This window comes from Sus scrofa, chromosome 3 (genome assembly GCF_054392235.1).
Source record: "Sus scrofa isolate SSC_HxYL_T2T_F1_AM1 chromosome 3, Sscrofa_HxYL_maternal_Yorkshire_Landrace_v2.0, whole genome shotgun sequence".
NCBI classification, from domain to species: domain Eukaryota; kingdom Metazoa; phylum Chordata; class Mammalia; order Artiodactyla; family Suidae; genus Sus; species Sus scrofa.
In genome coordinates, this window is record NC_139385.1 from 72,253,704 (window position 1) to 72,280,455 (window position 26,752).

General features: G+C 38.6%; 1 protein-coding gene and 1 long non-coding RNA gene across 13 annotated transcripts in view; both read right to left on the minus strand.

Moving 5' to 3' along the window:
• DNAH6 (dynein axonemal heavy chain 6) overlaps positions 1 to 19,496 on the minus strand; it is a 255,439-nt gene extending 235,943 nt beyond the window's left edge. For all 11 annotated transcript variants that reach the window (XR_014841541.1, XR_014841540.1, XR_014841539.1 and 8 more), the window contains exons 1-3: positions 19,356 to 19,496; positions 17,672 to 17,904; positions 2,948 to 3,124 (exon numbers count right to left, since the gene is read on the minus strand). Coding sequence is in view for 6 of the 11 variants with exons in the window: in XM_085018772.1 (XP_084874898.1) it covers positions 2,948 to 3,124; positions 17,672 to 17,896 (402 nt within the window). In the remaining 5 variants the exon portion in view is untranslated. The remainder of the gene's footprint in view (positions 1 to 2,947; positions 3,125 to 17,671; positions 17,905 to 19,355) is intronic.
• LOC146404708 (uncharacterized) overlaps positions 1 to 26,752 on the minus strand; it is a 618,617-nt gene that overhangs the window by 409,064 nt on the left and 182,801 nt on the right. The window lies entirely within an intron of this gene.

Below are 26,752 nucleotides of genomic sequence, written 5' to 3' on the forward strand. Positions count from 1 at the left end.
TTCAACTCCGACCACTATCCTCTCAGTCTGACAGGATAGAGGTAACTGGCTTTAAGATCAAAGAAGGGCCATGCAGACCTGCTCGATGAGTCATTGAGGTACATACACAAATGATACCTTCATTGCCTATTAGCATAGTTAACAGAGGCTGCCACTTCTTCCATAAGCTCTGTGAACAGCCTCCCCAGAAGGTTTGTGTGTACAGGGATCATTCTTCTGTTTCGGACTAAATACCCTGCTGAACAGGAGTTTCAGAAGAGAATCCTGGAGAGTTCAGAGCTAAAGGAAACATCCCTTTGAACTCAAAAAATAAAATGTGCTTCTTTCATTTACTGGCCAGGGATAACAGCAGCAGCACTGTTTTCTTATGTAAAAGAAGAAGTCAAACCAGATGCCAGAACCAGAGAAGATACACGTTGCTTTGTCTCAGTGTTTCAACAAGGCCTGTAGTCCCCTTTTTTTATGCGACTGGAGTATTGATATTTTAACAGGAAATGCATTTATTTTAGGATATCCTTTAAAAAGTTATACTGCATTTCAAAGGAAATGGGCCTACACATTTTCATCTTATTTCTAATTATGGCATTCAGTGGGAAGATGCGATTCAATTTAAACAGTCACACAGTTTGGATTTTGGGGGGGTGGGGGAGGAGGGAGATAAAGGAAGCGTTTATTCATAAAATGTAGAACACCTATAATACTTTTTCATGATGGATGCCCAGGCAATTGGTAAGTCAGTCTTCCTTAATCACCAGAAGTAAAGCCTCCAGCTTTCCGTCTCCCCTCCCTCCCTTCCTTTATCTGCTAGGAAATCTGCATTTCCATCCTATATACCTAGAAATCAATACCTGGAGAAATGATCCTCTTTTCAGAATAAATACTCTTCTCTTTTTAAATGGATATTCCCTTTCTTCCACCTGTCAATTCCGTCCCTAACTCTGTACTGAATTCTTCACTTACAGGTAACATAACTGTAAGTTATGTTAACTTACAAGCATAACACATAACTTATTCCTTTTCAGCCTCTTCTTTCATTCCAGTTATGCACACAATCTTTTTATTTATTTTTTATTTTTTCTGTTAAGGCCGTACTTGCGGCATATGGAAATTCCCAGGCTAGGGGTTGAATCAGAGCTGCAGCTGCTGGGCTACACCACAGCCACAGCAACATGGGATCCAAGCTGCATCTGCAACCTATACCACAGTTCACGGCAATGCCAGATCCTTAACCCTCTGAGCGAGGCCAAGGAGCGAACCCACATCCTCATGGACACCATATCAGGTTCTTAACCCACTGAGCCACAATGGGAACTCCCAATCTCTCTTTTTAAATTCAAGCTCTTGGAGCTCCCATCATGGCACAGTGGAAACAAATCTTACTAGGAACTATGGGGTTGAGAATATGATCCCTGGGCTCCCTTAGTGGGTTAAGGATCTGACGTTGCTGTGAGCTGTGCTGTACGTCGCAGACATGGCTCGGATCTGGCATTGCTGTGGCTCTGGCGTAGGCCTCCATATGCCGTGGGTGCAGCCCTAAAAAGCCAAAAAAAAAAAGTTCAAGCTCTTAAAACTACCACTTTATACCCAAAAGGTTAATTAAGGGATAATCAGATCATTCTTGAGCACACTTAAAATATCTCATTCTCTCTTCCTACTTTACAGAAACCAAATGAACTGAAACAATACAATTTCACACAAATTATCATACGCTATTCTCTCAGGATGATCTCACCCAAGCCCAGGGTGAGCCACCTTCCAGCTGCCTCTCAGGTCCACGGCTCTCCCACCTCCTCAGCCTTACTGACTTTCCTCTCGTTCCTCAAGCTTAGTGCAATTCCCCAGGGTGGCCTTTTCTCCCACTGACAGTCCCCCAGCCACCAGGTATTAGCACCCCTTCTGTTCAGTTCTCCATCACTTTGTACTTTAAATGACCAGTGAGAGCTCTGATCACACCTGCTGCACTTACATGTCCACTTGTCCCCTCTGCCCGTCCCCAGGTTCTGAAATCCTTGAGGACAGAGCTCGTCCCCAGCTCTTCATTTCTAGCACTCTAGCCCAAAGCCTGAAAGACAGACAGCTAGCACTGAAATGTTTAACAAGCCTCAAAAGATCCTATCAATTACAGTCTTAGAGAGGGGCTCCCATTGTGGCAGGTTAAGAACCCAATATAGTGTTTGTGAGGATGTGGGTTCAATCCCTGGCCTTGCTCAGTGGATTAAGGATCCAGCGTTGCCGTGAGCTGAGGTGTAGGTCGCAGACATGGCTAGGATCCAACATTGCTGTGTCTATGGTGTAGGCTGGCGGTTGCAGCTCCAATTCAACCCCTGGCTTGGGAGCCTCCATATGCCACAGGTGTGGCCAAAAAAAAAAAATTTTTTTTTTTCAGAAGAATCTCAGATTTATTGGCATTTTTATTGTGAGGGTATCCTCCACATTTTCTCCCACTTTTGTTCCTTTGTTTAATTATCTACAGGGTAATTAATTATTCATGTAAAGCCAGGCTCCAGTGATTTCTTTCCAGACTTGTAACTCACCTATTCCTTGCAAGGCAACTTCTCCACACCACAACTTTCATCATTCACAAATGTTGTCTAACTGGCTTACTTTCTATTTTATTGCCCTTAACCAAGGGCTTCAAAGATTTGGGGGAATAATGGTAAAAATGTCATGAAAGTTATAATAACACCCAAAACACTACGATGTCTTCTTTTAACATGTCTCCCAGAAAAGATCAGAAGACATTGAACAGATGCTGCAAATTTTCCTTTATGATATCTTACTGCCCAAATTTTCCTTAAATAGGAAAAACTGGGAAATATTATATTCCCCAAATTAATTATATAACCTGAGAGAAAAATATTTTGCCACTATTATGAGTGAAAGGCATGTTAGCAATTCTACATGAAACTAGAATTAAATGGATTGATTAAGTATGTTAATACCATACCTGTTTTTTCTTTTTCACAGAGTCTTCATGCTCAAGAAACTGAACAAGAGATTTGGCAGAACTTCTTTCTTCAGTGCTTCCGGGAGGTTTCAGGATTCCAGAAGCAATTAACTGGTATCGGTTCTGGTCATATATGTATTCGGGCTTCTTATGATCTTGGTAGACTTTCAGCACTGGCTTTGGGGAACAAAGAGACATGTTCATCATATTAATGTTAATGTGACCCTGTCTTGCTCTTCACTCCCTTTGATTTTATCCCTGTCAGAAACTGACTGCGTTCCTGGACTAATTTTCTCTCTGAACCACAATCGTTATAGCAGCTACCACTATTGTCTGTGTGTGGCCTACTGCTTGACTATGACTTTTCTACATGGTTTCCATTAATTCTGTCCTTCAAGGACCAATGAATACTTCTAACGGTGAAGTTATGATAGGACATGCTCAGAGGTACGAAATAACATACTCACTAATTGCCCAACAGAAACCCCACTGGTCACTACAACAGTGACTGTGGGAAGGATCATACAATCCTCCCACTCTACCCAGACGTCATTAATCACTTCCTACAGCCATAACAGACTAAAGAGCAACAAAAACACACAAAACATGATTCAAAAATGGGCAGAGGATCTGAACAGACATTTTCCCAAAGAAGGCATGCCGGTGACCAGTAGGCCCATGAAAAGGTGCTCATACCACTAACCATAAGGAAAATGCAAATCAAAACCACTGAGAGATATCACCTGACACCTGTCAGAAGGGTTATCATCAAAGAGACAACAAAGAACAAGTTTCTCTGAAGATGCAGAGAAAAGGGAACACTATTGGTGGGAATGTAAATTGGTACAGCCACTACAGAAAAAAGTATGGACATGCCTCAAAAAATTAAAAAAAGAACTACCATATGCTCCAGTAATTCAACCCCAGGGTATTTATCTGCAGAAAAAGGAAACAGTAATTAAAAAAGATACATGCACCCTATGTTCACGGCAGCATTATTTACAATAGCTACGATACGGAAACAACCTAAAAGCCCATCAATAGATGAACGTATCAAGAAGATGTGGTATATATACAATGGAATATTACTCAGCCATAAAAAGAATCAAATTTTGTGATTTGCAGCAACATGTATGGACTTGGAGGGTATTATGCTGTGTAAAATAAGTCAGACAAAGATAAATATTGTATAATATCACTTATATGTGCAATCTAAAAAATACAACGAACTATTGAATATAACAAAAAAGAAGCAGACTCACAGATATTGGGAACAAAAGTAGTGGTTACCGGTAGGAGGAGGGGCAATATAGTGGTGAGCGAGGGGGCGGTATAAACTGTTGGGTATGAGATAGGCTACAAGGATGTATCCTACAAAATGGGGAATACAGCCAATATTTTGTAATTATAAGTCAGTGGAACCTTGAAAACATATAAAAAAGACAAACTTCCAGTTACAACATAAATACTAGAGATATGTACAAAAGGATAAACATACTTAACATTGCTATATGTCACATATGAAAATTGCTAAAAGAGTAACTCCTAAGAGTTTTTGTTACAAGGAAGCTTTTTTCTATTTCTTTAAATATATAGCTATATGAAACCACGGTTGTTCACTAAATTTACTGTGATTACTTCATGCTGTGTATAAGTCAAATCTTTATGCTGTACATGTTAAACTTATACAGTGCTGTATGTCAATAAAACTAGAAGAAAATAAAAGAGAGAAAACCAGATACTATGTGCCAACTTAACAAAAGAACATTACACCTGCTATGGAAACAGTCGTCCCATCAGACAATCGACCCAAGATTCTAGACCTAACTACCAACATACGGGAAGTGCAGAAAGCAGAGAAATGGGTTAGATACCATGGTGAGGATACAATCAATAAAATCCCACTGTGGAACTCTACAGAAAAATAACCAAATGTCATCAATCAAAATTTTTTTCCCAAGAGAAAACAAAAGAGTTGATGGAGAACCTATAGACAGAAAGATACTTCAGAGAAATATCAACCAGTAAGTGCATGGATCGTACTTTGATCTAATTTTAACAAGGAATCAGCAAACGAAATTATTATAAGACAATCAGGGAAATGTAAATATTTTCAAGAGTTTATTTTTAACAGCTTTCCTAAGATAAAATAGACACAGCTGTAGGTATTTAAAGTTATGATTTGATGTGTGGACATATGTGAAACAATCAAGATAATGAACATAACTCAACTATAAGCCCTCTCTGTTTCCTTTCAAATACTCCTACCAAGGCAAATACTGATATGCTTCCTATCACTATACATTACTTTGCATTTTCAAGTTTTTATATAAATGTAATAAAACAGTATATATTTTTTGCCTGCCATCTTTCAGAATAATTATTCTCAGATTCCTTTATATTGTTTCATATATCCATAAGTCATCTATCTTTAAGGCTGAGTAGTATCCTATGGTTTAGATACACCACAATCTAATCTTTCACCTCTTGATGGACACTGTGGTTGTTTCCACTTTTTGGCTCTTAAAAACAAAATTGTTGGAGGGGGATTAAGATGGCAGAGTAAGAGGACATGGAGCTCACCTCCTCTAAAAAACACATCAAAAATACATCTATATACGGAATAATTCCCACAGAAAACCAACTGGAAAATAACAGAAGAGCTATGCAACTAAAGCTGTAAGAAAGATCTACATGTAACTGGGTAGGATGAAAAAAATTAAAAAAGGCATCAGGACAGGATGGGCACCTGTGGGATGGGAGGGTTCTGTAAGGAAAGAAGGTCCACAGGGCAGACCCTCACCCTGGGGAGCTGCCTTGACTGATGGAAGGTCCACTGGAACAGAGGGGCAGAGGAACCCTAAATCCCACTTGCAAGGAGTGCAGGTGTGCTGGAGAGGGACCAGCACTGGTGGCCCGGCAGCACTTCCCAATCCAAAGTGAGCACCAGACAGGGCCACAAGTATGCACTTCGGCCAAATGCTGAATTCAGACAGACAGGCTCTGGGAGAGGACTCCACCTACCTGCACAGAGAGAGCCTAGAGGGCCTGGGGTGTGGTCAGAAACTTGAGGCCCACTGTCAGTGCACACACACAGTGGAGACAGGTCTGGCTGATGCAGACTTTGTTAGTGTAGGCACCAAGTGCTGCCAAAGAAAGGTCAGTGACTGGGTGCTGAGTCAGGCAGACAGACCCTGGGCAAGAGCACATAATGGTTTGTTTCCAGCAGGAGTGCTCCAGCTCCACTTACTCTACACCACGGCTCAGAGCTGGACCTAAGACTGACATTTCCCAGGAGAGATCTGCCACAGAGGCAGCCCAGGTCCGAGCTGGCAGCACAACCACAACCACCTTGGTTTCTGCAGCCACTCTGCTCTGGCTCTCAGCTCCAGCCCATTTCACACCACAGCTTAACAGTAGGTTTAGGACAAACACAACAGAGAAATTGATGCAACCTTGAGCTGCTTCTGGGTGGAACCATGAACACCTACACGGGCACTGCATGGGTTTGCTGTGACCACATGAGCCTCACTTGCTCACTTAGGGCAGGGCACACACTCATAGGCAATGGATTCTGATCAAAGCCAACCCTCAGGGCTTCTATTACAACAACTGGGGAGCAGACTCCACCCCAAAAGATCTGTGACAGTCGTGGAGCAAAGAAGGGACCACAGAGTTCCCATCGTGGCGCAGTGGTTAACGAATCCAACTAGGAACCATGAGGTTGCGGGTTTGGTCCCTGCCCTTGCTCAGTGGGTTGACAATCTGGCGTTGCCATGAGCTGTGGGGTAGGTTGCAGAGGTGGCTCGGATCCAGCATTGCTGTGGCTCTGGCGTAGGCCGGTGGCTGCAGCTCCGATTCAACCCCTAGCCTGGGAACCTCCATATGCTGTGGGAGCGGCCCAAGAAATAGCCAAAAAAGGCAAAAAAACAAAAAAGAAGGGGCCCTGCCTCATATCCAGCACAGGCTCTGGAGACCTCAACATCAATTAGACCTACTATCAATGAGATCATGGCCAGCACTCTCTGAGAAAAGAATTGGCAGGCATCCATACCAAAGATAGCCCTTGCACCAAAAACACTGGACTCACACAGTCTACACAGGGACATTCTCACATAAAAACATCCCTCCAAGACCACTGTAGATAATTATTTTTCCTAAATTCAGAGAGACAGAGAAAGTTTAAGTAAAATGAAGAAGTAAAATTCCCAAAAAGAACAAGAGAAATTCTCTGAAAGAACAAATAATGAAACAGACCTTACCAGTCTATCTGAGATTCTGAGATTAAAAAGGAGGTAATAAAAATGTTAAAGGAATTAAGACAGATGATTGACAGAAATACAAATCACTGTAACAAGGAACTAGAAACTATAAAAGGAACCAATCAAAATTAGACAACTCAATTGGGGAGATAAAAACCAATCTAGAATCAATGAATAGTAGACTAAATAACAAAGAAGAATGAATAAATGAACTGAAAGGTACAATAATGGAAATCACCCAATCAGAACAGCAGACAGAAAGACAAATGAAAAAAAATGAAAGCAGCATATGAGATCTATGGGATAATATAAAGCATGCCAACCTACAAATAATTGGGATTCCAGAGGAGAAGACAGAAAAGGAGATCCAAACTGTATTTGAAGAATTTATGGCGGAACACTTCCCAAATCTAAAGAAGCAAACAAATATCCAGGTACAGGAAGCAAAGAGAGTCCTAAAAGAGATGAACCAAACAGACCCACACCAAGATACAGCATTAAAATGGCAAAAGTTGACAAGGGGATTCTAAGCCAACAAGAGAAAAACAGAGTCTGTTACAGGGAAGCCATTTACAACAAATGCACTGCCAACTTAATACTCAATGGCGAAAAGCTGAAAGCCTTTCTGCTAAATTCAGGAACTAGACAAGGAGGCCCACTCTCATCACTTCTATTCAATGTAGTATTGGAAAACTTTGCCACAGCAATCAGACAAGAAAAAGAAATAAAAGCTATCCAAATTGGAAGGGAAGAAGTAACAATGTCATTATTTGCAGATGACATGAAACGCTATAGAGAACCCTAAAGACTCCATTCAAAACTACTAGAACTAATAAATTCAGCAAGATAGCAGGATACAAGATTAATAATCAGAAATCTGTTGCATTTCTTTACACTAGCAATGAAACACAAGAAAGAGAAAGTAAGAAAACAATCCTATTTAAAATCATGTTAAAAAATAGGAGTTCCTGTTGTGGCTCAGCAGAAACGAATCTGACTAGCATCCATGAGGACACAGGTTGTGATCCCTGGCCTCACTCAGTGGGTTAAGGATCTGTCATTGCCATGAGCTGTGGTGTAGTCACAGATGTGGCTTATGGAAGTTCCCAAGCTAGGGGTTTAACTGGCATTGCTGTGGCTGTGGCATAGGCCAGAAGCTACAGTTCCAATTCAACTCCTAGGTTGGGGAACCTCCATGTGCCGCAGGTGTGGTCCTAAAAACAAAAACAAAAACAAACAAACAAACAAAAAAGGTAAAAAGGAAAAGAAAAGAAAGTTATGTCAAAAAATAAAATAAAATACCTAGGAATAAACTTAACCAAGGAGGTGAAAGACCTACATGCCGAAAACTCTAAAACATTGAAAAAGAAAACTGAATATGATTCAAGGAAATGAAAAGATATCCCATGCTCTTGGATTGGAAGAGTTAATATTATTAAAATGGCCATACTACCCAAAGCAATTTATAGATTTAATGCAATCCCTATCAAAATACTCGTCCCATTTTTCACACAACTATAACAAATAATCCTCAAATGTATATGGAACCACAAAAGACTCAAAATTGCTAAGGCAATCATGAGAGAAAAAGAATAAGGCTGAGGGCATAACCTTTCCAGACTTCAGACAATACTACAAAACTATAGTAAATAAAATAACATGACATTGGCCCCCAGACATATAAATCAGTGGAACAAGATAGAGAGCCCAGAAATAAACCTATGTACCTATGGGCAACTTATGACAAAGGAGGCAGAAATATACAATAGAGAAAAGACAGTCTCTTCAACAAGCAGTGTTGGGAAAGCTGGACAGATACATGTAAATCAGTGAAATTAGAACACTCCTGCATACCATACACAAAAATAAACTTGAAATAGTTTAAAGGCCTAAATAAAGACTTGACATCATAAAACTCCTAGAAGAGAACATAGGCAAAACATTTTCTGACAAAAAATGGTAGCAATATTTTCACAGTCTCACAGGCAAAAGAAATAAAAGCAAAAATAAACAAATGGGACCTAATCAAACTTAAAAGCTTTTGCATAGCAAAGGAAAGCATCAAAAAAATGAAAAAGCAACCTACAGAATAGGAAAAAAAAATATTGCAAATGATGCAACCAGCAAGGGGTTAATATTCAAGAATAGATGTGTACATGTGTAACTGAATCACTCTGTTGTACAACAAAAATTATCACATCTTAAATCAACTATCTGCAATAAAACTAAAAATGAAAAAACCAACAAAATATAAACAGCTCATACAAATCAATATTGAAAAACAACCAAATCAAAAAACAAGCATAAGACCTAAATATACATTTATCCAATGAAGACATACAGGTGGTCAACAGGCATATGAAAAGATGCTCAACATCACTATTGAAGAAATGTAAATCAAAACCACACTGAGGTATTACCACACACCAGTCAGAATACCATCATCAGAAAATCTACAAATAATAAATGCTAGATAGAATGTAGAGAAAAGGGAACCCTCATACACTATCAGTAGGGATGTAAATTGGTGCAGCCACTATGGAAAATGCTATAGAGCTTTCTTAAAAAACTAAAAATAGAGCTAACATATAATCCAGTAATGCCATTCTTAGGCATATATCCAGAAAAGACAAAAACTCTAATTCAAAAAAGATACATGTACCCCAATATTCAAACCAGCACTAATTACAATAGCCAAGATATGCAAACACCACAAATGCCCATCACATATATATATACATATATATAAACATATATATATGTACATGTTTATATATGTATATATATATGTGTTTATATATCACACATATGCACAAGGGAATTTACTCAGTCATAAAAAAGAACGAAATATTGTCATTTTCAGCAACATGGATGGACCAGGAAAAAACTATACTGAATGTAGTGTCAGACAGAGAAAGACAAATATATAACTTATATGTGGCATCTAAAAAATAATATAAATGAATCAATATACAAAACAGAAACAGACCCACAGACATAGAAAACAAACTTATGGTTACCGAAGGGGTAAGGGAAGGGGAGGGATAAATTAAGAGTATGATATTAACAGATACAAACTACTATGCATAGAATAGATAAGCAAAAAGGATTACTGTATAGCACAGGGAATCATATTCAATATCTTATAATAACCTATAATGGAAAAGAATCTGAAAGAATATATATAAAATAGGCAGGTAGATATATGCATACACATATACAAAGATATAGGTATAGATATAGGTATAAATTGTTAAGAAAATCTGAGTACACGCCTTTACATAGATGTTTGCTTTATTTCTTCTTGAGTACCAACCTGGTAGTAGAATGGCTGGATCATACAGCAGATATACATTTAACTTTTTAAGAAACTGCTGAATTGTCTGCACCATTTCACTTTCTAACAGAAGTATATAGGAATTCTAGTCCCTACACATTCCCACTAACACTTGATATGTTCAGTCTTTTTAATATTAACCAATATAACAGGTATATAATGATATATATGTGATTTTAATTCATATTCCCTTATGACCAGTGAAGCTGCAAAGAGATTGCAAAATTTTTTCTTTAAAGGGCCAGATAGCAAACATGTCAGGCTTTGAGAACCATAGAGTCTAAATCCCCAATCATTAACTCTGCTGTTGCACCACAAAAGCAGCTATAAACAGTACATATGTGAATGGCATATGAGTATGTGTCTCAGCAGTCCCCAAGACCATCCTCGGGTGCGACGATTTGCTAGGAGGACTCATAGGATCTAATATGTAATCACACTTATGGCCTGTACACAGTGAGGAAAGAGACAGTAAGCATCCAAAACAAAAGCAGCCCTCATGCAAAAAAAAAAAAAAAAAAATAGCAAGCCCCTCACAAAATACCCAGGGCCACTCTCGCATAAAAATAGTCCTCCCAGACTACAGTAGTAGTTTTCCCTAAACTCACAGAATAAGAAAAATATAAGCCAAATGAAGAAGCTCAGGAATCATTCCCAGGTAAAAGAACAAGCATTCCGGGGAAGGAACTAACAATGAAACAGACCTCTGCAGTCTAACAGACACTGAGTTCAAAAGGGAGACAGTGAAAATACTGAAGGAATTAAGAGTGATTATGAACAGTAATGCAGATTACTTTAGAAAGGAACTAGAAAATATAAAGAGGTGCCAAAAAAAATTAGAAAATTTCATTTGCAGAGACACAAGTTGAGTTAAAGGCACTGAAAAGCAGAATGAATAATGCAGAGGAACGAATGAGTGATTTGGAAGATAGAATAATGGAAATCTTCCAATCAAGAAAGCAGACAGAAAACCAAATGAAAAAAAAAACATGAAATCAATATAAGAGATCTATGGGATAATATAAAGCAGGCCAATCTATGCATAATAGGGATTCCAGAAGGAGAAGAAAAAGAAAAGGGAGTTGAAAATATGTTTGAAGAAATTATGTCTGAAAACTTTCCAAGTCTAAAGGAAACAGATACCAAGATACAGGAATCACAGAGGGCCCCAAACAAGTTGAATCACAAAGGGCCCCAAACAAATTGACTCACACCAAGACATATTATAATAAAAATGGCAAAAGTTAAAGACAGGATTCTAAAGGTAGCAAAAGAAAACAAAGACTTAATTATAAGGAAACCCCAATAAGGCTATCAGCTGATTTGCCTACAGAAACACTACAGGCCAGAAGAGAGGGGCAAGATATATTTAAAGTTCTAAAAGGGAAAAATTTGCAAACTAGAATACTCTACCCAGAAAGAATATCATTTAAAATAGAAGGAGAAATAAAGAATTTCCTCAACAAACAAAAACTAAAAGAATACAGCAATACTAAACCCACTCTAAATGAAATACTGAAAGGTCTCCTCTAAATAGGAAAGAAGTAAGAAGATATAGGATGGAGGAGAGGAAAGTAAACACTTAAATAAGCCAGTATACAGATCTAAGGCGGGGGGCGGGGGAAGACTATTGTAAAAGTAATGATAAACACAAGGAACAGCAAAGGAATTAACACAAAGATATTAAAAAAAGGACATCAAAATCATAAAATGTGGGGAAGGAAAGTAAGAAAATCTAGACTTTTTTCCTTATAATGTGTTTGAGCCTATATAACTATCAAGCTGAAGCAAGCAGATATAGGAAGGAGTTTACATATCTGAAAAACAGCACAACCACAAATCAAAACCAAACAAAAAGAGAACACAAGCATAAAATAAAAGAAAATCATCCAACCAAAAAAAGAAAGGAACAAAGGAGAAACATAGAATCAACTGGAAAACAAGGTTTAAAATGGCAATAAAGGAGTTGCCATCATGGCTCAGTAGTTAGCAAATCCTACTAGGAACCATAAGGTTGTGGGTTTGATCCCTGGCCTTGCTCAGTGGGTTAAGGATCCGGAGTTGCCATGAGCTGTCGTGTAGGTTGCAGATGTGGCTTGGATCCTGCGTTGCTGTGGCTCTGGCGCAGGCTGGTGGCTACAGCTCTGATTCAACCCCTAGCCTGGGAATGTCTGTATGCCACAGAAGCAGCCCAAGAAATGGCAAAAAGACACACACACAAAAATAAATAAATAAATAAATAAAATGGCAATAAATATATATTTATCAATAATTACTTTAAATGTCAATGGACTGAATGCTCCAATCAAAAGACATAGAGTGGCAGGCTGCATAAAAAACCAAGAGCCTACAATATGCTGCCTATAGAAACCCACCTTAGGGCAAAGGACACATATAAATTGAAAGTGAGGGCATGGAAAAAGATATTTCATGCAAATGGAAAAGACAGGAAAGTGGGAATTGCAATACTCATATCAGAAAAACAGACTTTAAAACAAAGGCCATAAAGAAAGACAAATAAGGACACTTATTGAATTAAGGATAAAAGGATCAATTCAAGAAGAGGATATTACAAACATCAATATATATTCCCCTAATATAGGAGCACCCAAGTACATACAATAAATACTAATAGACATGAAAGGAGAAATTGATAATACTGATGTGACTACAATAATAGTATTATTATTATTACAATTACTATTACTATTAATAATAGTAAACGTAGGAGACTTTAATACCCTACTTACATCAATGGAAAAATCCTCTAGACAGAAAATCAATAAGGCAACAGAGATCCTAAATGACAAAATAGAAATTTAGACATAATTTATACTTTCAGGACATTACATCCAAAAAAAAAATCAGAAAATATATTCTTTTCAAGTGTACATACAACATTCTTAAGGACTGACCACATACTAGGGCACAAAATTAACTTCAACAAATTTAAGAGTATAGAAATTATTTCAAGTATTTTTTCTGACCACAAAGTCATGAAACTAGAAATCAACCACAAGAAAAGAAATGAGAAAAAACTGACTACACGGATGCTACTAAAAAACCAATGGGTCAGTGAGGAAATCAAAAGGAAATTAAAAAATATCTTGAGACAAATGATAATGAAAACACAACCATTCAAAATCTATGAGATGCTGCAAAAACAATGTTTAGAGGGAAGTTCATAGCAATACAGGCTTTCCTGAAAAAAGAAGAAAAATCTCAAATCGACAGCTTAACTCACCACCAAAAGAATTAGAAAAAGAACATACAAAAACTAAAGTGAGCAGAAGGAAGGAAATCATAAAGATCAGAGAGGAAATCAATAAAATAGAGATTCAAAAAAACAAGAGAAAAAAAAATCAATAAAACCAAGAGCCAGTTCTTTGAAAGGGTAAACAAAATTGACAAACCACTGGCCAGATTCACCAAGAAGAGGAGAGAAAGAACTCAAATAAACAAAATAAGAAATAAAAAGGAGAAATCTCAATGGATACTACATAATACAAAAACTGTGAGAGAATACTATGAACAATTATATGCCAACAAATTTGACAATCTAGAAGAAATGCACAACTTTCTAGAGACACAGCCCACCAAAACTGAATAAAAAAAAAAAGATCAATTGAACAGACTGATCACTAGAAATGAAATTGAATACGTAATTCAAAAAAAAAAAAAACACTTCCTACAAACAAAAGCCCAGGACAACATGGCTTTATAAAGCCAAGAAGAGGCATAACTTTCCAAGATGTAAGACGATATTAAAAAGCTACAGTAATCAAGATGATGTAGTATTGGTACAAAAACAGACATATAGACCAATGGAACAGAATAGAGAACCCAGAAACAAACCCAGACACCTTTGGTCAATTAATCTTTGAAAAAGGAGGCAAGAACATAAAATGAGAAAAAGACAATCTCTTCAACAGGTGGTGCTGGGAAAACTGGACTGCTGTATGTAAATAAAGGAAACTAGAACACACTCTCACATCATGCACAAAAATAAACTCAAAATGGCTTAAGGACTTAAATATAATACAAGATACCATAAAACTTCTAGAAGAGAACGTAGGCAAAACATTCTCTGACATTAACCTTACAAATGTTTTCTTATGTCAGTCTCCCAAACAAACAGAAATAAAAACAAAAATAAACCAATGGAACCTGATTAAACTGACAAGCTTTTGCATAACAAAGGAAACAATTAAAAAAAAAAAAGACAGCCTATGGAATGGGAGAAAATAGTTTCACAGATGCAACGGACAAGAGCTTAAGCTCCAAAATATACAAACAATTCATACAACTCAACAGCAAAAAAACAAATGACCCAATTGAAAAATGGGCAGAAGACCTGAATAGACATTTCTCCAAAGAAGACATACAGATGGCCAACAGGCACATGAAAAATGCTCACTAATTATTAGAGAAAGGCAAATCAAAACTACAATGCTGTACCACTTCACACCAGTCAGAATGGCCACCATTAGTAAGTCTACTAAAAACAAATGCTGGCAAGGGTGTGGAGAAAAGGGAACCCTTCTACAACTGTTCGTGGGAATGTAAACTGGTACAACCACTATGGAAAACAATATGGAGGTACCTCAGTAAACTAAATACAGAACTGCTTTAGCAGGCCCACTCCTGGGAATATATCCAGACAAAACTTTCACTGAAAAAGATGCATGCACCCCTATGTTCACTGCAGCACTATTCACAACAGCCAAGACATGGAAATAACCTAAATGCCCATCGACAAATGAACAGATTAAGAAGATGTACATATACACAATGGAATACTACTGACCATAAAAAAGAACAAAATAGGGAGTTCCCGTCGTGGCGCAGTGGTTAACGAATCCGACTAGGAACCATGAGGTTGAGGGTTCAATCCCTGCCCTTGCTCAGTGGGTTAACGATCCGGTGTTGCCGTGAGCTGTGGTGTAGGTTGCAGATGCGGCTCGGATCCCGCGTTGCTGTGGCTCTGGCGTAGGCCAGTGGCTATAGCTCTGATTCGACCCCTAGCCTGGGAACCTCCATATGCTGTGGGAGCGGCCCAAAGAAATGGCAAAAAGACCAAAAAAAAAAAGAACAAAATAATGCTATCTGTGGCAACGTGGATGGAACTAGAGACTCTCATACTAAGTGAAGTAAGTCAGAAAGAGAAAGACAAATACCATATGATATCACTTATATCTGGAATCTAATATATGGCACAAATGAACCTATCTACAGAAAAGAAACAAACTCATGGACATGGAGAACAAACCTGTGGTTGCCAAGAGAGAGCGGAAGAGAGTGGGAAGGACTAAGGGTTTGGGGTTAGTAACGGTAAACTATTTGCATTTGGAATGGATAAGCAATGAGATCTTGCTGTATAACACACGGAGCTATGTTTAATCACTTGTAAAAAAGGAGGATAATGTGAAAAAAAGAATGTATATAAATGTATAACTGGGTCACTTTGCTATATGGTAGAAATTGATAGAACATTGTAAATAAACTATAATAAAAATTTTAAAAATAAAATAATTATTGTTGGGCATAAACTTATTGCTATTTTGTTAATTATGTTATAGCTATTTTATGATTCTTTTGGTCCTTTTTTCTTCTCTTGCTCACTTCCTTTCAGATTTGATCATTTTGTTCAGTGGTATGCTTAGATTCTTTTCTCTTTATTTTTTGGGTATCTGCTAAAGGTTTTTTGCTTTGTAGTTAACTATGAGACTTAAAACAATTTACATTTGTAATGGTTTAAGTTAATAATAATTTAAATTATTATTTGAAGGCATTCTAAAGCTCTCCATTTTTCTCTCCCTACATTTTATGTTTTTGACAGTATCATTTACATCTTTTAATCCTGTGTAATCATATCAAATTATATTAAAATTTGTATTTTGTATGTATATTGCTCCATTTATATAGAACTGAGTATGGAGAAAGACAAGAAAGAATATATATCAGATTGTTATTAACAATTGATATCATAGAAAAGAGGGTCAAAGATTAGGGAATTGAAGGTAAGAAAAAAATGTAAGAGTAGGAGAGGAAAAGAGAGAAGGATGGGAGGGAGAGAGAAGGGAGGAAAAAGTAGGGGAAGTGGATATAGCAGGAGAGGAGAAAAAAGAATGGAATGGAGGAGGTGGGGTAGAGAGAGGGGTGGAGGCGAAGGATCATAACCATAAAAAAAGAACATACACAGTATTGTTAACTCTGTAAGAACAAATCGAAATACAGACATACACAGAAAATCAGTCAACAGAATACTAAGCTACTTTCTCTCTGTGTGATGGCAAATGAGGTGATTTTCACTTTATTCCTTATCATTTTTTAACACTGCCTGAATTACCGTATTCATGAATATGGTATATTGTTTCAGTCACCTGTTAGCATGTAACAAACTGTTCCAAACTTAATGACTTTAAAAAAGACCATTTATTTTGTTTAAAAATATGCAGTTTAGGCAGAGCTCAGTGGGGACAGCTTGCCTCTGCTCCCCTCAACATCAGCTGAGGCAGCTCAACAGCTGGGGACTGGAATCCCTGAAGGCTTGTCCACTGTCTGGCAGGTGCTACAGGCTATATAGTCTGGGACTCATTCAGATGACATCTCCTCAGGGTGACTTTGTAGTCATCCAGTCTAAAGTAGCCTTCCATCTGCCTCAGCTGCATTTCCTATATTATTTTCTTAATAGCACCTATCATTAGAAGAAATTTTTCAGTCTATTTATTTAGAATTACTAGAATGTCAACAGGAATCTTGTCTGCCTTGTCCACTGCTGTATCACCAGACCATGGAGTTTCCAATATCAAATGGTGCCCTAAGACCTAAAGGGGGCTTGCAACCTACCTAGTTAAGTATGTATATTGTACATAATGCTAGAGAGAATTTATCTGCTAGAAAACTTTTTCACCCAGTGCAACCTACCACCTCAAACAGTGCTTAGAACTCAATATTTCTTGAAGAAATAATTGTTTATAACTTGATAAATAAACCTTAACGTTGACGTTTTCATTCTTTCTTTGTTAATTATGAGTCTAGAAATTACCTCCACCACCCCCTCAAAGCAATTTTGCAACATTTTCTGTAGCCCAATGTGGCTAGAATGCTGGTTTTCCAACTTACCAGAGGCTCTAGTTTTACAGGCTGCTGTCGTTTTCTTGTCCTCTCCTGAGCTTTTGTAGTGTTCTTAAACGTGAGGAATTGTTTATCAGCTTCATTTTCCATGGGTATTACATAACTCAATCTTCCCTTTGCTTTTATACTATTCAATCTTGAAAGCACAGGGTTTTCCACCAGCTCTCCAATATTTTTCAGGTCCAGGTCATTCTCTGAGGCACGAAAAGACATCTTCACTCCTGGAGAGGTTAAAATCAAGAAAGGAAAACTGAAAAGTACCATACAAAGGTTGGGGAAATAGGGCTATTTGCAGGGGTTTTAAGAACCAGGAAGAGCTGAATTTGCTCATCCCCAAAGAAAACCTATCAAAATTACCTAATTCATCCCAAATTGAGGACCTGAACCACAGGAAGGAAAATTAGGAACTATGCCTGGCCTTCTAGAAGTCCAGAAGCTGGGGTGGGGCCAGGGTTTGCATTTCTAACATGTTCTTGGGGACCACACTGGTCCATATTTGGAAGGATGAAGGGAAATGCAATTATATTGGGATCAGTGTTTCTCCCACTTGAGTATGCAAAATACCTCAAGGGTAGGGACAGTTCAAAATGCAGGTTATTCCAAGACAGGCAATCTGAGATATATAGCCTAGGTATTCACAGAGAAACCAAATAAAGGAGTTAAAAAAGAGCTCCCATCATGGCTCATTGGTAACAAACCTGACTAGTATCCATGGGGATGTGGGTTTGATCCCTGGCCTCGCTCAGTGGGTTAAGAATCTGGTATTGCCATGAGCTGTGGTGTAGGTTGCAGACACGGCTCAGATCTGGCATTGCTGTGGCTGCAGCTCCAATTCAACCCCTAGCCTGGGAACTTCCGTATGCCGCAGGTGTGCCCCCCCCCAAAAAAAAGAAGAAAGAAAGAAAAAAGATTTGAGGGCTAAATTATAAAGCAAGCAGTGCTTCTGGAGTGTTTACATGCAGAGAACCACTTGAGTTTGTGAAAAGGCAGATTCTAGAACACAGAACCATGAGCCTTTTGTAGTGGTTTTATACCCTCACTACCACTTACTCTGCAGCCTCACCAGATGGGTGGAAAAACTTTCCTTCAAAACAGTATTTCAACACATGAGGTCTTCAACCAAGAGTCAGAGGCTCAGGCTTAAATCTAGATCTGAGCTGGCCAATGAAAATATAATGCAAATCTCCTGCGCAATTTAAAATTTTCAAGTAACCACGTTCAAAAACAAAAACAAAAAAAGGAACAGGTGAAATTAATTTTAATAATGTGCTTTCTTTAACATATCCAAAATACTATCATTTCAACATGTAAGCAACGTAAAACTCATTCATGTGATAGTTTACTTTTTGTTTCCACGTCTTCAAAATCCCGTGTTTCACCTTTAGGGCATATCTCAATTCAGACTAGCTCCCTGTGGCTAGTGGCTACCATACTGAATAGCGTAGGTCCAAGAGCTGACCACTTAGTGTGAGACCTCGCACAAGTATCTTGATATCTCTATTGGTCACTTCCCAGCCCTCTAAGATACTAGGTAGGTGGCACGTAAATACTAAAATGCCTTTGGACTGATTCCCTGACTCTCCCAGCCTTTCCTTATGTACTCCAAAAAGCCATGCTGTTTCACGCCGCGAAACTGGAGTTCAGCCCCACATCTCGTTTCCTCTGGACTCACCAAGTCAGACTAAAGCGGCCGTCGCTGCCGTTGAGGGACTCCCAAGACACATCAAAGCAGGATCTGGAAGTACAAAGTTATCTCTAAGCAAGGCTTGTTTCCCGTTGCCTGGCAGCCAAGAGGCCTCCGCGGATGCGCACTGCGCCTGTGCGCGATCTATCGCCACAGCAACGCCTCAGCCAACTGTAGCTCTGGGTCCAGGACAGTACCGGACAGTCGAGCCAATGATTGTCTCCGGAAATTTTCCTACGTCGCTGATTGGTGAAGAGCCCTCACTCGACCTGCCCGGCTCCTTCTCCAAGTTGGGAGGTGAGCACCTGCAAGGCCGAAAGGCGGGGCAACCGAAGGAAGAGGTTAGTTCTGTTGGTTCCTTCGCTTATCAGCTGCTCGCGCCTTCCTTTTCTGTTGCCCCTCAAGAGGCTTGATACTACCTTGACATTCGCTTTAATCTAACCTATTCTGGTTAGAAAAATCGAGTGCCTAGGTAGACAGTTCGGGTCCCACTCTCCGAGGGCGTGACCAGCTAGCATCTCTGCCCCACCTATCGACCTCCTCCTGGGAGTGTCCTAAGGCGCAAGGAATGCGGGTTCCTCTTTCCCTCAAATTTTACTGTGCCCTTTCTACCTTTTCCATCGGGCATGTAACCTGGTGTCAGGTATAACCCGAGTTCTTATTACTTGGTCCCTGAGCTTTATATGCTAAAGCAGACCCTGGATCTTGTTTTGGCATTTAGACCGACTTAATTAAGTTCCCAAACAACTGCAGCTGGTATTGTATGGAAGCGACCCCGCTGAAGTCCGGTGCAGGTTGTTTACTGAAGGAAGATGTCTTGTCCCAGTTAATGATCAGGGGAAGCAGCCCTTTTACCTAATGTGGGGAAATGTTGCACCAGCTGGCAGCGTCTTGGTTTTCGATCTCCCCTCCAAAATGACATCACACCGCTGAAAGTCATTATTTTTCCCCCTTTTGGTCCCTCTTTTTAAACAAACAAACAAAAAACCTTGATATTTGTTTTTTGCCTTGAATGCAAAGTCCTATAATGAAGTGTTTTACATAGCATACTCACAACCTGTATTTTCTCAACCTTAAGATATTCGGGTACGTGTTTACATGCTAGGCATGACACCACAAGGTAGAGAAATATAATAATAGAGCTGGAAAAGAGGTAACAGATTATTCACTCCAACTACTACCCCACTGATTAACATCAGAACTGAGACCCAGGAAGAGAGAGAGTAAGTGATTTACTCCAGGTCAGGCACCTAGTCCTGGCAGAGATAAAACTGGAATACAGATCTCCTAATCCTTAATCAGTAACTGGAAACAGCAAGGGAGTAACTTCAATTTAAAAACAATTCCGGGAGTTCCCGTCGTGGCGCAGTGGTTAACGAATCCAATTAGGAACCATGAGGTTGCCGGTTTGATCCCTGCCCTTGCTCAGTGGGTTAACGAACCGGCGTTGCCGTGAGCTATGGTGTAGGTTGCAGACAGCTCAGATCCCGAGTTGCTGTGGCTCTGGCGTAGGCTGGCGGCTACAGCTCCAATTCGACCCCTAGCCTGAGAACCCTCATATGTCGCGGGTACGGCCCTAAAAAGACAAAAAAAAAAAAAAAAAAAAAAAGAAAGAAATACCCAAGGATCTGAAAAAATCCTTCCTTTCCCTAAACTTCTAGCTTAAGGACTGGAAGTCAATAAGTCAAGAATATTAGTACTGGTATAAGAGCGGCCCAAGAAATGTCAAAAAGGCAAAAACAAACAAACAAACAAAAAACCAATTCAGAAAAATCTTAAATATAGGTACAATAAGTACTAATTCCCCAGAGATGTAAGGTACACCCAACCAATTAGAGCCAATAAAGTATAAACTAATAATAACAAAAGAAATTCAAAATTAACTCAATACACATCAAAGCATAAAATTATAACATTCTGCAATGTTAGACACGCACATCCCAAATAGGTGATTGTATTCTAATGTTAAACTGGTGAAGCTAAGAGCATTCCAGCCTAGGCTCTTGGTGGGTAAAGACATGGACACATAGTGCTTTTTTGAAGGTATTGAACACTATGTTGAACACTGCTCTAAATCTCTCTAAACATCTTCTTCTTCTGCTGCTACTGCTGCTACTGCTTCTTTTCTTTTCTTTTTAATGTCTGCACCCATGGCATATGGAAGTTCCTGGGCCAGGTATTGAATCTGAGCTGCAGCTTCAACCCACACCCTGCTGTGGCAACACTGTACCCTTTAAATCACTGAGCTGCTGGGCTGGGGATCAAACCTGCACCTCCACAGCAACCCAAACCACTGAAGTTAGATTCTTAACCCACTGCACCACAGCGGGAACTCCTCTAAACTTCTTTCTTTAATGTGGCAGGGTTTAATGTGGCAGGATTCTTTAATGTGGAAGTCATCTTCATTATCAAATGCATACTTACTAAATCAACACAAACAAGAGCTTTGTATATTGCTTGTTGATTTTTTCTTAGTTCCTATAAATAGCAATAATTGTTACTTTTTATTGGGTACTCTTTATATGCCAGGTACTGTGCTATATACATTTTGCATTTTTTATCTCAAATACTTCCAACAAACCTGAAATTCCCATTTCATAGCTAAAGAACTAGGCCGCGAAAGGTTTACAAGAACTAAGGCATGAAAATAGTAAAAATAAAAATGGTTAAAATTTATTAAGCAGTAAGTTAAGATTTACATGCCAGACCCTTTGTGAAGTGTTTTTCACCACTATCCTATTCACTGCAACAGCTTCATATTATTTAGAGATACTATTGCACCTACCCACCAACAGGGAAATTGAGGCTTAAAGAGGTTACATGATTTTTCCCAAGATCATTCCAGAAGTGGTAAATAGCAGAGCTAAGATACAAACTCAGATCCATTAACTTAAATAGTTAAAATTCTATAATATTTCAAGAGCATGTATATTAATCATGGAATTCTGTTACTGGATGTATGGTGGACTATAATCTGAAAAATTTCTGAAGTAAAGCGCCTCTGTATTTGGATAAACTACAAGGCACATTAACTGCACTGCTGAACTCATAGGAATAATAGAATCATAACAATAGAGCACTGTTGATGGGAATGTAAATTGGTGCAGCCACCATGGAAAACAATATTGAGATTCCTCAAAAAATTGAGAATAGGAATTCCTGTTGTGGCTCAGTGGTTGATGAAACTGACTAGGAATCATCAGGTTTCGGGTTCGATCCCTGGCCTCACTCAGTGGGTTAAGGATCAGTCATTGCTGTGAGCTGTGGTGTAGGTCGCAGAAGAGGCTCGGATCCCACGTTGCTGTGGCTGTGGCCTAGGCTGGCAGCTATAGCTCCGACTGGACCCCTAGTCTGGGAACCTCCATATGCTGCGGGTGCTGCCCTAGAAAAGACAAAAAGACAAAAAAAAATTGAGAATAGAGCTACAATACAGTCCAGCTATTCCACTTCTGGCTATTAATCCAAAGAATTTTTAAAAACCCATTAATTGGAAAAATATATATGCACACACAAGTTCATCACAGCATTGTTTACAATAGCCAAAATATGGAAACCACCTAAATGACCATTAATGGATGAATGGATAAAAAAGATGTGGGGGAGTTCCCTTCATGGCTCAGTGGTTAATGAACCTGACTAGGATCCATGAGGATGTAGGTTTGATCCCTGGCCTCGCTCAGTGGATTAAGGACCCAGCATTGCTGTGAGCTGTGGTGTAGGTCACAGATGTGTCTTGGATCACATGTTGCTATGGTGTTGCATAGGCCAGTCCGGGTAGCTCCAATTCACCCCATAGCCTGGGAAATTCCATATGCAATGGGTATAGCCCTAAAAAAAAAAAAAAAAAAAAAAAAAAAAAAAAGTGGTATTTACACACTATGGAATATTAATAAATAATAATATTATTTATTACTAGCCATAAATAAGATAAAATCTTACCATTTGAGACAACATGGATGGACCTTGAGAGTATTATGCGAAATTAAATAAGACAAATACCATATTATTTCACACATGTGGAATATAAAAATATTAATAATAAATGAACAAACAAAAACAAATGAAAACGAAAACAAATGAAAACAAAAATATAGATACAGAGAGAAGAGTAGTGGTTACCAGAGGGGAGTGAAGGTGGTGGGGAGAGGGAGATGAGTAAAGGGGACCAACTCTGTGGTAATGGGTGGAATCTAAACTTTTGGTGATGAGCACACTGTAGGGTATACAGAAGTTGAAATGGAATGTTGTACATATGAAACATATGTCATAAACCAAAGTTATCTCAATATATTAAAAAAACTCAAACTGTATACATAAAATGAGTATAGCTAATGTATATAAATTATACTTTAGTAAAGTTTATCTGAGGAATAACAAATTTATCTTGATGCACAAAAAAATTTAAATAACAATCATATTCTTAGAATTACACTTCAAAGTCACATGAGACATTTTGAAACATACAGATGTCCAGGCTCATGCCCAACCTAGTAAATAAGATCTCTGGAATGGGCATTTAGCAAATATATGCTTAAAAATCCCTACAGATGAATCAAATGAACATCTCTGGTTCAGAACCACATCTGTGGGTGAAAATGTCTGATGATTAAAAGATGTTAAATGCAAGGTCATAAACCAGTTTGTGTAACACAATAATATTTTTACAAGCACATATGTATGTAAACTCAGCAAAGTATGTGGAAGAAAAACAAGTTTATGAGATTTTGGGGTATTTTACATTATACCCTTTGCTTTTCTGTATATCTAAAAATAAAAGCCATGTATTGCTTTTGTATCAATAAAAGTGAGTTATTTTTAATTAGCATGAGAAAACATAAGTGAGAGAGCATAACATGGAGCGACCATGAACTTGGTAGAGGCCAGAGTGGATGGATTAGAAACACTGATGGAGGATTTAGTCTTCAGTGTAAAGAAGAGGCACCTTGTTCCATGTGAGGGAAGGAAGGTAGGAGTGGATGAGGTAAACTGGTAGATTTGGGCCAGATTTCTTTTATTTTTGATATGAAGCAGGGGGTAAGATCAACTGCAGAGGATGGAAGTGGGAGTGGTCAGGCCCCATATAATTTATACAGGAGTGAAGGGATAACTCATCTTTAGTCTTAACTGCCCACAGTTTATTTTCAGGGTTTGTGAACTGCTTAGAATTGTATTTATATTTGTGAGTGTACATGTGTCTACAGCTGTTAGATTCTCTATGGGGTCAAGTATAGGTCACAGTTAGCTCAACTGGGAGGTTGTGGTGTCATATTTCATTGCTCCATCACCACCTTGTGGTCAAAAGAATGTACTACCAAAGGAGGTTTTGAGTCACAGATTTGGAGACAGGGTAATAGTTTCTCACTTTAAATTTAGAAGGGACTTGGGGCCTTCTATGGTCTAATGTCCCACCCATTATGAAATTTAATAATCACCTCAAAGTTTTCCTCCAAAATGTTGAACCAATGTTAATTATTCATGAATGAGAAGTCCTGCCCAAGCCCAGATAGTTGTCTTTCAATGAAAGGTCTTTTCAGAAGTGATCTCTGAGCCAGTGTTGGATGTTTTTGAAAGGCCCTAGAGCAGTTCTTAAACCTAGCTATGTGTTAGGATTAACTTGGAGAGTTTTGAAACACCCTGATGCCCAGGCCGCAAGCCATGCTAATTAAATTCTGAGAAAGAGAGACCTGAATCAGTTTTTTCTCTAGAGTCTCCTTCCCTAGGGGATTTCAATGTCCAACCAAGTCCAAGCGTCTCAGGCATGGATCCCTGCTATTCAGGGTGTGCTTCATGAGCCAGCAGCCTTGGCATCCTCTGGGAGCTTGTTAGGCTGCAGGATCTCAGATCCTGCCCCAGACCACCTGGTTCATTTTAATAATTCTCAGGTGGCTCATTGCATACTAAATTCAGGAAGTTCTGCTATTCACAATATCCAAGACATGGAACCAACCTAAATGCCCATCAACAGATGAATGGGTTAATAAGATGTGGGACGTGTATACAATGGAATACTACTCAGTCATAAAAAAGAATGAAATAATGCCATTTGCAGCAACATGGATGCAACAAGAGAGTCTCATGCTAAGTGAAGTAAGGTAGAAAGAGAAAGACAAATACCATATGATACCACTTATATGTAGACTCTAAACTATGGCACAAAAGAACCTATCTACAAAACAGAAACAGACTCATAGACATAGAGACAGACTTGTGGTTGCCAATGTTGGGGGAGAGAGTGGGATGGACTGGGAGTTTAGGGTTGGTAGATGCCAACTATTATATTCAGAATGGATAAGCAATGAGGTCCTACTGTATAGCACAGGGAACCATGTGCAGTCTCTTGGGGTAGACCGTCATGGAAGATAACATAAGAAAAGGAATGTGTATATATGTACAACTGGGTCACTTTGCTGTACAGCAGAAATGGGCACAACATTGTAAATCAACTATACTTTAAAAATTTTTTAAAAATTAATTCAGAAAGTCCTATTAAAGAGAATAGAATTGGTGTCCAGTAGGTCTGCTGGATACACAAGGCAGAAACGGTGCTCAAAAGGTGGGCTTCTTATCTTTGATCACTTTCAGTTATAGGAAATGTGGGACTTAAATGCCACTGTTACACAGTTTTAACTATCAGTAAGTTCTCCTCTACCCCTCCCCCTGCCTTTTTTTGGTAGATGTCAAAATCTGCTTTCTGGCCTACAAACTGCCCTGATGATCTCTTTTGTAATATTTGAAGGCAAAAATGTTCTTCTCTTAATCTTCCTTCTTGGAATCCCTCTGTCTCTATCTTCCAATTTCTTTAGCCTATGTATGATATTTTTGTGGAACTCCTAGTATTCTGCACTAAAAATGGATCCTAGAACTGAAGGTGAGATTCTAGATGTGGCACAACATTGAAAATAGTAGGAAAATGACTTCCCTTTATTTAGAAAATCTACTAAAGTCTCTTTACTTTTCCTAAAAATATTAGTCAGGATTTCTCTCAAATGCTACATTATAAACAATGGATAAAGAAGATGTAGCACATATATACAGTGGAATATTATTCAGCCATAAAAAAGAATGAAAGAAAGCCATTTGTGGCAACATGGATAGACCTAGAGATTATCATACTAAGTGAAGTAAGTCAGACAAAGAAAGACAAACATCAAACAATATCACTTATATGTGGAATCTTAAAAAGTGATACAAATGATTATTTGCAAAATAAAAATAGACTCACAAATGAGAAAATAAATTTATGGTTACTGAAGTGGAAAGAGGGGAGAGATAAATTGGGAATTTGGGATTAACGGATACAGACTACGATATATAAAATAGCTAAACAACAGGGATCTTCTGTATAGCACAGGGAAATATATTAAATATCTTGAAATAACCTATAA